Source organism: Danio aesculapii, chromosome 11, assembly GCF_903798145.1.
Source record: "Danio aesculapii chromosome 11, fDanAes4.1, whole genome shotgun sequence".
Lineage (NCBI taxonomy): Eukaryota > Metazoa > Chordata > Actinopteri > Cypriniformes > Danionidae > Danio > Danio aesculapii.
The window spans coordinates 2,431,840-2,444,647 of record NC_079445.1 but is presented as its reverse complement, the minus strand read 5'-3'; the positions used below and the strand labels follow the sequence as shown (position 1 = coordinate 2,444,647).

At 35.9% G+C, this 12,808-nt stretch overlaps 1 protein-coding gene across 1 annotated transcript; it reads right to left on the bottom strand.

Annotated features, from left to right (window-relative positions):
• Positions 1-392: 392 nt before the first annotated feature.
• LOC130237783 (phosphatidylinositol 5-phosphate 4-kinase type-2 gamma-like) lies at positions 393-12,146 on the bottom strand. The gene is made up of 8 exons (XM_056468811.1): positions 11,809-12,146; positions 10,366-10,463; positions 5,808-5,904; positions 4,280-4,432; positions 3,770-3,916; positions 3,581-3,619; positions 3,339-3,452; positions 393-686 (listed from the first exon to the last, which is right to left on the bottom strand). The coding sequence occupies exons 1-8, from the start codon at positions 11,959-11,961 to the stop codon at positions 393-395; spliced, it is 1,095 nt and encodes a 364-aa protein (XP_056324786.1). The 5' UTR covers positions 11,962-12,146.
• Between the last annotated feature and the right edge of the window lie 662 nt (positions 12,147-12,808).

The following is a 12,808-nucleotide window of genomic DNA, read 5'->3' as shown; positions in this document are numbered from 1 at the left end:
GACGTTATAAAGCTTTTAAAAATGAAGAAAAAAATGCTTTTAAGTAGTTCTGGCAGTCTGTGCATGAGAATTAATGAGACATAATGCTGCAAACATATTTGTCACCACCAGAGGGAGATGAAGGACTGTAAAGGCTTGTGGCCGCAGAATTCTCAGTGTTTGTTGTCGCTTTCGCTGGCTCTTTCTCTGTCTCAGATTTATAAACAGATTTCAATGTGAAGTTTTGGGCTGTGGGGGAAACCGGAGCACCCAGAGGAAACCCACGCCAACATGGGGAGAACATGCAAACTCCACACAGAAATGCCAACTGGCCCAGCCGGGACTCGAACCAGCGACCTTCTTGCTGTGCTAACCACTGAGCCACTGTGCCGCCCCCTACATTTATATTCTATTTACAAATTGAGGAGACCGAAAAGCTCACCATCTACGCTCTGGATGGCATACACATCAACATACGGGTCAAACTCTCCTGGACCAAGAGGTTTGTAGGAGCTCATGTATCCTGCAATGCCCTCAGGGGACGTCCTGAGAGAGCACACCGCTGGAAGGTGGAGATCATTCTCTGAATCTTCTTCCTCTTCGCTTAAAGAGTCCTTCATCTCCTCTTCTTCCTCCTGTTCTGCCCTCCCGACGTCATGAATACCCAGCAGAAGACTGTAGTCCATGATCTTCAGACGCACAAGAAACTGCAACAAAACATTTACACATACAGCTGAAGTCAAAATTATTGAGAACATTTCTCAAATGATGTTTAACAGAGCAAGAAATTTTTCACAGTATTTCCTATAATATTTTTTCTTCCAGAGAAAGTCTTATTAGTTTTATTTCGGCTAGAATAAAAGCAGCTTTTAATTATTTAATAACCATTTTAAGGTCAATATTATGTTTGATGACAGTGTGACTGAGTGTGGAATCATGGGAGTTGTGGTCTTCCTCATTCTAATGCTACGTTCACACCAGACGCAGATGAAGCAAAGACGCAAAATAGACATCCGGTGGAGCTATTCGTGCGAATGAGGCAGTGCGAAATTCTGAACTTTCACTCATTTGCACCGGGTTAACTTATCAGGAGCTTGCTCTTGTAGAGGCGTGATTATGATGTAGCGCCTGCTGTTGGTGTCCCGAGGCAAAATCGTCTTGGCGACACTGGACAACAGCTTAGTTTTGGCTCAGTCAGAAGCACCGCTGAAAGCTTCCATCATCCAGGTATAGTTTCTAGAGGAGTTGATGAACTCACAGAGCTGGGTGCATCTCTGAGAGGATCTCGTGGACCCAGACACGGCGCCGAATGAATATATGCTTTTTTTCAGCCTTCCTTAAGCACATAAAGCACAGCTACTATCTCAATAAAATCCATGTTAGCCCTTTAACAACAAAACTGCCCATGACATGAATCTGCATCTATTGTGAAGTGAATTTAAGGTGCTCAACTCAAAATGTTCACGCGTTTATTTACACGCAAATTAGCGCAATTTATTCACGCAAGCCGCATCTGGTGTGAACACCCCAAAAGGGACTCTTGCAGAAATCATGTTGATGATGAGTGAAGTATTCAACATTTATTATCATGTCATATATTGAACGTTTACAGCGATAACGGATGTAATGCTACTCACAATCATTCAGAGAAGACAAATGCAGGAACTGGCAAACATTCAAGAACTTTAGTCATAAAATAAAAAAAATGTAAACAACATGTAAAACCAAAGTATCCATCTGGAGATCCCCTGTGGGACTTGAGACTTGGCAAACACTCGTACATAGAGCTCTCAGCCCCCGCCCACACTCATACCAAACTGACCAATCGCATGATGCTCCATGTCATCATAAATTGTAGTTACATGTTTGAGAGGTTTTAATGCAACTTTTAATACAGTGTTGTGTAAATAACACTTTTGTTTCAATATGTCAGATGAAAACACTTCCTTTTTCAGTGATAATGGGGCCCTATCATACACCCGGCGCAATAAGGCGCAAGATGCCTTTGGCATGATTCGTTGCTATTTTCAGACCAGCGCAACCCTAATTTTCACATTTTGCACCATGTTGTTTCAATAGCAAATCCATTTGCGCCACTTTGTGGACTCATGGGTGTGCTGGTCTAAAAAGGAGTTGTGTGAAGGCGTATTGTTGGTGTGTTGGTATTTTGAGGACCTGAAATAAACCGTGCCATTGACCAACTAAAAGCTGCTCTAAAGTACAGCTCAGAGAGCATTAGTTATGCATCTATGTGCGTTCAAACGCTTAAACATTGCTTAATACACACAGGATGTACAGCAATACACAAATATATTTACAAATGAATAAATAAAGGATTAAAATGTTGTTTTATTTATTTATTTATTTTCTAGATAAATACAAAAACCACAGCCTCCATGCCTTCTTCATGAAAGGGGGGTTGTTGGGGGTCAGTTTGTTTTTGTATAAATGTTATTATTAGCAATATTATTTATTATATGGATATTTATATTTGCTTTAATAAAAACAAGTTTAGCTTTGTCCACCTGTGGGGTTTTGGAGACGTCTGCATCACCATATGGGGCAAAAGAACAGGACGTGTGTTTGGATATAGCTCATTTTTTTTATCACACTTCATTATTATTGTTCATTTATTCCTTTGCTGGAAATTAGAACTGAATTTAGAAATAGTTCTAAAACAAATCTTTGAGCTTAACAAACGTAATTAAAAATGTAGACTAATGGATGTCTTCAGTGGAGTGAGTTTCCACCGTTTCCTTACTTCACTAAAGTAAAGGAGTAAAGAGTTAAAGTAAAGTAAAGAGGCCGATTGGAGGAGGCTCGTTCTTTATCCTCGCGCTGCAGATGCTCTGTTTAACTGTTTTCTTGCTAGTAATCCATTCAGTTGTCACACGTACAAAGTCCGCCATGTAAATAGCAACTGGGAACTGGGAGATGAGTCTCTGATTGGTTTAATGCATGTGATGCTCAAAACACACCCAGAACTCCTCAAGAGAATAAGCACAACCCTGTCAGACCATGCGCCGGGGCACAAACCGTATTTCTCCATTCTTAAAATAGCAAAAGTGAATTCAGACACATCCTTAATGCTTTTGCGCCATAGATCGGTAAAATAGAGCCCTTGTACTAAACTGAATGGAATATTTTTTAAACTGTCTGCATTATTTGCCTATATTTATCCTTGTAAAGTGGCTTGACAACAATATATTTTTAAAAAAGGTTCATTTGGGTGTGAAAATGGCCTCAGTTTATCCATATAGCCATGAGTAAAAACGATTGAACCATAGTTCCACATATATTGAAACATAATGTACATTTGAATGAGATAATCAGTCAATGAAATCATTCAATCCTCTCACCTCAACATCCCTGTTGAGTTTATCCAGAAGCTTCTCCTTCTCCTCGTCACTGATGTACACTCGCTGCATGTTATTTCTGAAATCCACATCCTTGAATGTAGGCAGTTCTTTCACCTGGGTTTTCATATTATTTTCAACCAATGATTCACATTAGAACGCAATGAAACATTAAATATACTGATATACGACAGAAATGCGGTAGAAATGCTTGATAAACGTAACACGATCTCATTATTTCTTACCTTTTCTTTGTCACTTGCTTCTCGAGAAACCAATGACCCCTATAAAATCCGGAAAAAACTATTGATCCCTCCACTTCTTATGTTCTGCTGTGTTTTGAATGAGCTAAAGTTGCAACAATTCAATTCCTCACAATGGAAACCAATTGGCAAAACAGTGTAAACAATGAGTAAATAGTTAATTTTCTCTACCTTGAGGTCATATTTTCTGTGGATTGTTAGTCGGTGGCTAAACATATTCCTCATGACTAAAAGGTATGTGTCTTCATTGTCCACAGTGACGCGGTACATGCCAAGGAGTTGAGGAAGTAATGTGCTGCCATGACATGTTACAATGTGCTGAGGGGAAAAGGAAAATCATTATATTGTTGAAAAAATGGTCTAGGTTCAGTAAATAGTTGGTTGGTTAATTCACAGATGAACAGTCAAGCTATATCTCAATAAATATATTAAATTTAGCAACACAATACATTGTTTATGTAAGTTAAGTTGCTCTAGTTTATCCATTAAGAAGAAATATATCCATCCAAACAGTATTCTAGATTATCTCAAAAGCAGGTGCTTGGTTAATGCCGTAAACAATGAGAATCGACACTCACAACACAAGCAAATACAGAAACACGGCAAATACTCACAACCCATACAGAAATAAGATGCAAACACTCTGAATTGAAATGTACTTTTTAAAACACTATTCCGTACCTGATGATATTCTGAAAGGATGTTGTGCATGTCCTCCACCTCTTCACTTGAGATCTGCTTGACAATTAGTGTTCGGTCATATGATTTCAACAACAACAACACTGCTTCCTCACCCTTGTCATCCTTTACTGGAGGACTTCGTGTTAGAGAAACCTGAAAAATACATATAGAAAATTGAAAGCATAAAATCAAAGTCATGCCTTATTAATTCATATTTGGCAGGGGAAAATATGCATAAATCATAATATAAAAATTATGATTATTAGAGTGGAGCCAAACACTCATTTTTGAGGCTTACAGGAGAGAAAATAATTTAACAAAGCTTTAAAAACACTCAGATAATCAAGAGACTTCCACCAAAGTCCAAAGACATGCGCTATAGGTGAATTGGGTAGTGTATGTGTGTGAATGAAAGTATATGGGTGTTTTCAGTAATGGGTTGCAGCTCGAAGGACATCCGCTGCATAAAAACATATGCTGGATAAGTTGGTGGTTCATTCCACTGTTGCAACCCCAGATTAATAAAGGGACTAAGCTGAAAATAAAATAAATGAATATATATTCACATGAATACAGTTTATTCACATATATTCCATTTATTCACATGGTTTTCCCACAGTCATTCTGCCCTTAAAGGGACACCTTGTTCACCCAAAAGTAAAAAAAAATCTGTCATCCTTTATTCTCCTTCAAGTGTTTCCAAACCATTATGAGTTTCTCTCTTCTGTCAAACACAACATAACATATTTTGAAGAAAGCTGAAAACCTATAACCATAGTATTTTTTTCCTACAATGGAAGTCAATGGTTACTGGTATTCAACTTTCTTCAAAATATCTTATTTTCTGTTCTACAGAAGAGAGAAACTCATAATGGTTTGGAAACACCTGAGAGCAAATAGTGTGTAAATTGTCATTTTTTGGTCAACTATCCCTTTAAGAGTTTCACCACACAATAATGTTAGTTCTGAGTTTTGTTCAGAAAGAAGATTACAGTCAGTTTGTGCCCTCTAGCAGGTATATAGAAGTAATTCTGCTTTCAACACACTGGTTTTATTTTTATAGTGTGCATATGCTTTTAAAAGAGAATCTGTTATTATAAAAATAATACAAATATTGAAACACAATGCATTTTTAGAATAGCTCTGTATAGATTTATGCTGGATAAGTTGGCGGTTCATTCCGCTGTGGCGATAGCTGATTATAAAGTGACTAAGCTGAAAGAAAATGAATGAATGAATTCTAGAATCCCCCATATGTAGTGTCCTCACTGACACGTGCCTCATGCAAACAAAAGCAAATGATGGCCAGCATTCAAATGTGATTGAGCTCATGTGACCTAAAAACACCTATAAAGTGTATGCATTTAAGCAGGCCTACCTGACCAGATCTATTCAAATAATGCAAACGAGAGGCTTTCTGCTGTTTATCTCACTGTATGGTATCAAGTGGCACAGCTGCGACGTTCAGTCATGAAAAAACATCAGCTTTTCATGCTTCTGACGCTTAAACTGTACAGAAATCTCTTACCTGATAATCCTGATGTTCAACTCCAAATCGCTCTCTCAGATTCCTGAACACCAGAGGACAGTACTCCTTAAACTTGAAATGTCCAGGGAGGTTTTCCCTGAAAATATACAAATAAATTCATACAAATTGTGGTTCTTAACTGCGTAAATGCATCTCTAATACTTCTAATAATTTCTCTTTATTGCATGGAAATTATATATTATTTTCTTAATAAATTGCAAACTTAAACACAAAAATGTGTGGAGATTATTGTAAAAGGCAAAAAAAAAAAAAAAATTAAATAATAATAATTATATATATATATATATATATATATATATATATATATATATATATATAATAAAATAAAATTATAAAAAAAAAATAATAATAAAAAAATAAATATATATATAAGTGGTGGGCCATTATCTGCGTTAACGTGCTGTGTTTATGCAAGACTCTTATTATGCGATAAAAAAAATATGGCGTTAATCTATTCTTAAAGTTGGGTTGGGAGCTGGGTCTACTCTACGCAAGCTATGAAGACTTTCACCTTGATATTTTAGTGCGGATGTATACCTGACCGGTGAGCCGTCTGACAAAAAGTGCGCTTCTGTGTCAAATCAGCAGAAAGCCCTTCTGTATCTTTCACTTACTTCAAAGACACAACTGACTGCGCTTACATGGACATCAGTAATCTAGTTATTTGCCTTAATAGACAATAATTTAATTAAGGTGTTTACATGAAGTGCTTTCATGTAAGAGTTCCCTGTAATTTTGGGTGACGTAAACTGCAGTTCGGCAGTTTCACTTTAACTCATGAACATTTCATTCATGCCCCCGTGACAAACTGTGGTGTTAGACGCAAATAAGGAGTAGGGACTGGAGAGAGTGTTATGGAATTTAATAACACACGCAGAATGGAAAGAAAAAAGCGTCCGCATTTCGCGATGTGTGTGTGTGTGTGGTCCTTTACTGACAGCAGTGTGTGTGGATCTTGTCGGAAAATATGGAGAAAAGTCCTACATGGCGGTAATAGTTTGATTGCGGTGTTTACTTCAATATTGCCACTAATATCTGCGTACTCCACGTCTTAATTCCATTTCTGTTTAGTTCAGTGATGACTTTAGTCAGATTAAGGTAATCAAAAATCGCTGTTTGGAGCTTATTTAGACCTACAGTTCAACATTCATGTTTAACTGAATAAACAGTAAACACAAGCACATCTTATTGAACATCATTTATTTTCATCACCAATTATCATAGTAGAACACTTTCTCAAGCAGTTTGTGATGCATTTTGGAAACCGGAGATGAGCCCCTGGTCTAATGCGCCACCTGGCTTGAGAAACCCATTCTCAAAGACTTAAACACTGAAATGAGTGAAACTATATATATATAACTAATTATATATATATATATATATATATATATATATATATATATATATATATATATATATATATATATATATATATATATAAAATTATATAAAATTATATACAAATATGAATAAATTAATTAAAAATATATATTTGTATTTGCATATATTATTATTTATATGATTATTTTATTATAATTAATAGTTAATGATACATTAATGAATAAAAACTATTTATTAAATATTATATTATAATAAATAATTAATTATGAATTAAAAAAAGAAATATATATGAGTGTAAATGAATAAATCATGTAATATGAATATATGTGTGTGTAAATAAAAAAAGATATAATTTTATTATTTATTTCCATTCTCCTTACAGGCACAGTTTCTTTAACTTTTATATTACGTTACATGTCATTTTGACCCAAACACAAGCTGTCAGAAGTACAACTTGTGTACAGTGCATTTTTCAGTGGAATGTGCATGATTTTTTTATGATTATGATCTTTATGGGTCAATTTGACCTTCAATTTCATGGTTAATGACAGCTGCTGTTTTGCCAGACTCTAAACTTCCCTCTGAGGGTGTTAACATTCATGCATTTGGGCAGATTCTCTGTTACTCAGACAATTTTACACTGCATTGAACTTTTATATCATTTTAAGCAGGGTTGTTTTGCAGGGAGTTGCTATCGGCATATTCACTTGAGCATCATAAATACAACTAATGAATAAAACTATGAATTATTATAAATAAAAAGCATCTCCAATCCCTTTTTAAACATCATTCATTCTCATGTTTATTTTAATTGTAATGTGTGTTTGATATGCATTGTTATATTGAAAAGATAATAATAGTGTTAAATACTGGTTCGAGTTCCGGTTGGGTCAGCATTTCTGTGTGGAGTTTGCATGTTCTCCCTGTGTTGGCGTGGGTTTTCTCTGGGTGCTCCGGTTTCCCCCACAGTCCAAACACATACGCTATAGGTCAATTGAATAGAGTAAATTGGCCGTGGTGTATGTTTGTGTGTGAATGAGTGTGTATGGGTGTTTCCCAGTACTGGGTTGCAGCTGAAAGGGCATCCACTGAGTAAAAAGTAAGGTTGGCGGTTTATTGCGCTGTCCGACCTCTGAAGTAGAGACTAAGCTGAAGGAAAATGAATGAAAGGAAGGAAATGATATACTATTGAACACTTATAAATACTCCAGGGAAGTTTGAGTGATATGACAGAGCTTCTCTGAATAAATGATATGCTCTGTCCTTGTGTTTTTGCTTGGAAATTGCAGACATTTCATCATAAGAACTGTGGGTAAGGTTGAATATTAGAGGGGTCACAAGTTTGGAGTGTTTGCCAGAAACTCCCCCTCCATCACCAATAAAAGTCTCCATACCAGGACAGATTATGAGGTTTACAAAAGATTTGTGTAATTCACATGTGGCCATGCAAAACAGTCTGAACGCCGTGACTATTTAAAACCAGACATGACAAATATGTTTTCAAAATATTAATATTTACGCTGTTTTTAAATACAAAAATAGGAAGAATTAAAGTTAAACTGATCTGCACTTATTAAAGCCACAAAACTATTAAAGGACAGGAGATTTATATCATGAATAATGTCTTTCTTACTTAAGAGTTTTTATTTTGTTTATTGTTCAAATATCTTTTAAAAAAGTTAAAAACAAGACACATTTTCTACACTGCAAAAACTGCTTTTCTTATTAGGGTTTTGTTCTTGTTTCAAGTCTAAATATCTAAAAATCAGTGATTCATTCATTTTCTTTTCGGCTTAGTCCTTTTATTAATCCAGGGTTCGCCACAGCGGAATGAACCACCAACTTATCCAGCACATGTTATATGCAGCAGATGTCCTTCCAGCTGCAACCCATCTCTGGGAAACATCCATACACACTCACTCCCACTCATACGCTACGGAAAATTTAGCCTTCCCAGTTCACCTGTACTGCATGTCTTTGGACTGTGGGGGAAACCGGAGCACCAGGAGGAAACCCACGCGAACGCAGGGAGAACATGCAAACTCCACACAGAAACGCAAACTGACCCAGCCGAGGCTCGAACCAGCGATCTTCTTGCTGTGAGGCGACAGCACTATCTACTGCACCACTGCGTCGTCCCTATCAAAAATTCATTACATCAAAAAGCTTTTTTTGCATTATTTTGCTTGTTTTAACAAAACACTCACTTAATTTTGACTATTTCTTAAATTTCTGAATTAAATTAGTGACTTAAATGCTTCTTGATTTCATAATTTTTAGATATTTGGAATAGCATTTGTTTGAAAATTTGAAGATTGTTGTCTTGATTCTTTTGTTTTCTGAAATAAAAGAAAAAAAATCTTAAATATGAGCAAAACAATCTTATTTTAAACCATTCATTCATTTTCCTTTGGCTTAGTGCCCTTTTTTATCAGCGGTCGCCACAGCGGAATGAACTGCCAACTATTCCAGCATATGTTTTACACAGCGGATGACCTTTCAGCTGCAACCTAGAACTGGGAAACACCCACACACGCATACACTACAGCCAATTTAGCTCATTCAATTCCCCTATAGCGCATGTGTTTGGACTGTGGTGGAAGCCTGAGCACCCGAAGAAAACCCACGCCAACATGAGGAGAACATGCAAACTCTACACAGAAATGCCAACTGGCCTAACTGGGACTCGAACCAGTGACCTTCTTGCTGTGAGGCGACAGTGCTAACCACTGAGCCACCCCATTTTAAACCAAAGACAAGATAATTTTGCTTACCCACTGGCAGATTATTTTGCAACTAGAAGTCAAGTTATTATTTGTTGTTCATAAAACTTGGATAGGCGACAAGACTTTTGTCAGGTAGTGTATATGTATTGTAATGTGCTTCCTGAAAACAAGACAATAAAGTTTTACAAATAACTGAACAGTTTTTCGATAGATTTTAGACTAGAAGTAAAACAAAACTAAAATATTTTTTGCAGTGTAGCTATTTTTTGACCATTTTAATTGCATATTTATTCATCTGTAAATTTATATGTAGCCAGTCATGAAATGACTTAATTTTAGACAGTGCCAGGCAGTCATTTGTACTGACATGCCAAATAAATGTACCAAAACTGACATGCCTATTGTTAGTCTGTCGGTCAGAAAGAGTTCCAGTGAAGTGTGTGGTGCAGAGTGTGTTTAATATGCCTTACTTGTTGAACAAATGATTGTTGACCTTCATCTTTATGTTGGCTTTGAAGTCGTCTGGAAGCAGCATTACTGGCATCGGCACTTGGAAGAGGTCGTTTATCTGCAATAGTTAAATGTGGGACGGGTTAAAAGGTTAAGGATGGCTGAACAAACATTTGCATTGGCGTTAATATAAATTAAAGGCACAGAATGCCATTTTGTCCACTAGAGGGGGTGTGTTCACAACAAACAAAGGCGTAGTTTGATGATAATTTTGACATATTATTTCTGACTTTAATGCAATATATCTGAGTTAAATATTGACTTAATTGACTTAATATTAAGTTTAATATTGACTTAATTTGATTGATTTAGGAATTGTTAGACATTTGGACAAGCATTTGATTGCAGTGTAGAAAATTAAAGATTGTTTTGTTTTCTGAAAAAAAAAAGTCAGAATTGAATGCAATTTTCTTCTTTAAAACAAAGTAAAACAATTTAATTTTAAACCAAAGACAGGATCATTTTGTTTACCCAACTTGCAGATTATTTAGCTTGTTTTATAGAAAATTTCACTTTATTTTCAGAAAACAAGACAGTAATTTTTTAACAAATAATAGATTTTTCTTTTGGACTAATTGATATTTTGACTAAAAACAAAACAAAAACTCAAAGAAAGAAAGTTTTGGGTTTTTTTGCAGTGTACTGTAGCTATTTTTTGACCATTTTATTTGTACATTTATTAATATGTAGTCAATCATAATTTCTAATCCAAATATCTACAAATTATTAAGCAAAAAAAATATTCATTCATTCATTTTCCTTTGGATTAGTCCCTTATTTACCAGGGGTCGCCACAACAGAATAACCCACCAACTATTCCAGTATATGTTTTACAAAGTGGATGCCCTTCCAGCTGCAACCCAGTACAGGGAAACACCCATGCGTTATCACATTCTCACACACGCTGTGTCTGAGTGTGTTGATTTTGTTTGTCCTTTAAGGCTGAAACAAACCAAACAAGAGAAACGCTGAAGCAATTGCTGATGAGAGATGAACGCGAATCGGCAGGAAAGCAGCAGAGCTTTTATTATGCCACAGTTCAGAACTTCCTGTTTTTCAGCTCATGGAGATGAAGCATCACTGATTTATCAGACTAAATACATTTTAGGCTTCGGTTATAGTGCAGCCTAACAAAACACACAACATATAAAAACCTCGCTGCTGTTTCCCTGTTTTCTAGAAAGCCAAACCTCAAATCAAGGGTGTGTGACGTCATTAGCATGAAAAAAGAAACATACATATTATGCTTTTAATGACAGCTCTTCTCCCAAGCACACTAATATTAAACAATGGACCTCATACTTTAGCACAATATATCATAATATATATAATATTTAAGCACCACACACACACACAAAAAAAATGATTAGATTTTGAATAAGAAAGTCTATAGAAACACATACCGTGTGATTGATGCCCCACATGAACACCGTCAGGATGGGGTCGCTGGCCCAGAACACCTCCACTTTTTGATGCACGAAGTGTTTTTTCTTGCTTTTGGTTCGTGAAAGTCTTCTCCCCGAAACAGCCCCTGACTTAGCAGGGGAAGACATCATTGCAGAAATCTAATAATCAACAGCTCGGTTATGACTTTGAGTGTCTTAAAAATCCAACAGACACTAATTATTGCAACTCAATACAGTAGTGAATAAACCTCTCCTCCGACTTGCTCAAAAACACAAGAGAAATACACTTGTAATAGCTTGATCCAAAACAGTCACATGCTTAATCAGCATTTCTGTTGGAGGCGTGTAGTTTCTCTCTTGAAGAAAAAATAATCCTCCTGGACAAATAATTGCCTGAAAGCAACAAATCTAGCAGTTTTTGTTAATACGGGGTTTATTTAATGCTCGTCCAGTGCTGGTGAAGGGATGAAGTGTGTGTGTACTGAGCTGAGGCGGTTAGTTGTGTTGACATAGGCAAATTTTTGCTCAGCCTTGCTGCAGTTTATTTCACCAGCACAATTGAACTGCATTTAAAACAAATGTGCTTACTTTATAATTACATAACTCTAACATATTTATGTGAATATATAAGAATATCCATGTTAATGTTATGTTTTTATATACATGGTTCTCAAAAATAGGCTATAGAACAATTAATAATGTCCTATATTTCTAGACTGAGGTAATGTTGGTTTTCACATTTGTTCACTTTTGATAACTTGTGATGCTCTCTATAATGTTTATTACACTACTTCAAGTTTACTCGGTCAAAAAAGACTTCAATGATAAATATGACTTCAAAACGACATTAGCTCTATTTAATTGACTGTAAACAACGTTGTACTTTCATAGTCATTGGCTGCTAATACGATTTCAATATTTAGGATTTGCAAAATACACTTTTCTGAAATTATATTATCAAGGAGAAATTCCAAGTGTGTGAATATAAAAGCAGCTT

Bases quoted from the DNA above. Each gene is read 5' to 3' on its own strand.
- LOC130237783 (XM_056468811.1), bottom strand. From the start codon at position 11,961: ATGATGTCTTCCCCTGCTAAGTCAGGGGCTGTTTCGGGGAGAAGACTT. The intron at 5,905-10,365 runs GTAAGGCATATT...GTATATTTTCAG, and splicing joins AACAATCATTTGTTCAACAA to GGAAAACCTCCCTGGACATT. The intron at 687-3,338 runs GTGAGAGGATTG...GTTTTGTTGCAG, and splicing joins AACTCAACAGGGATGTTGAG to TTTCTTGTGCGTCTGAAGAT.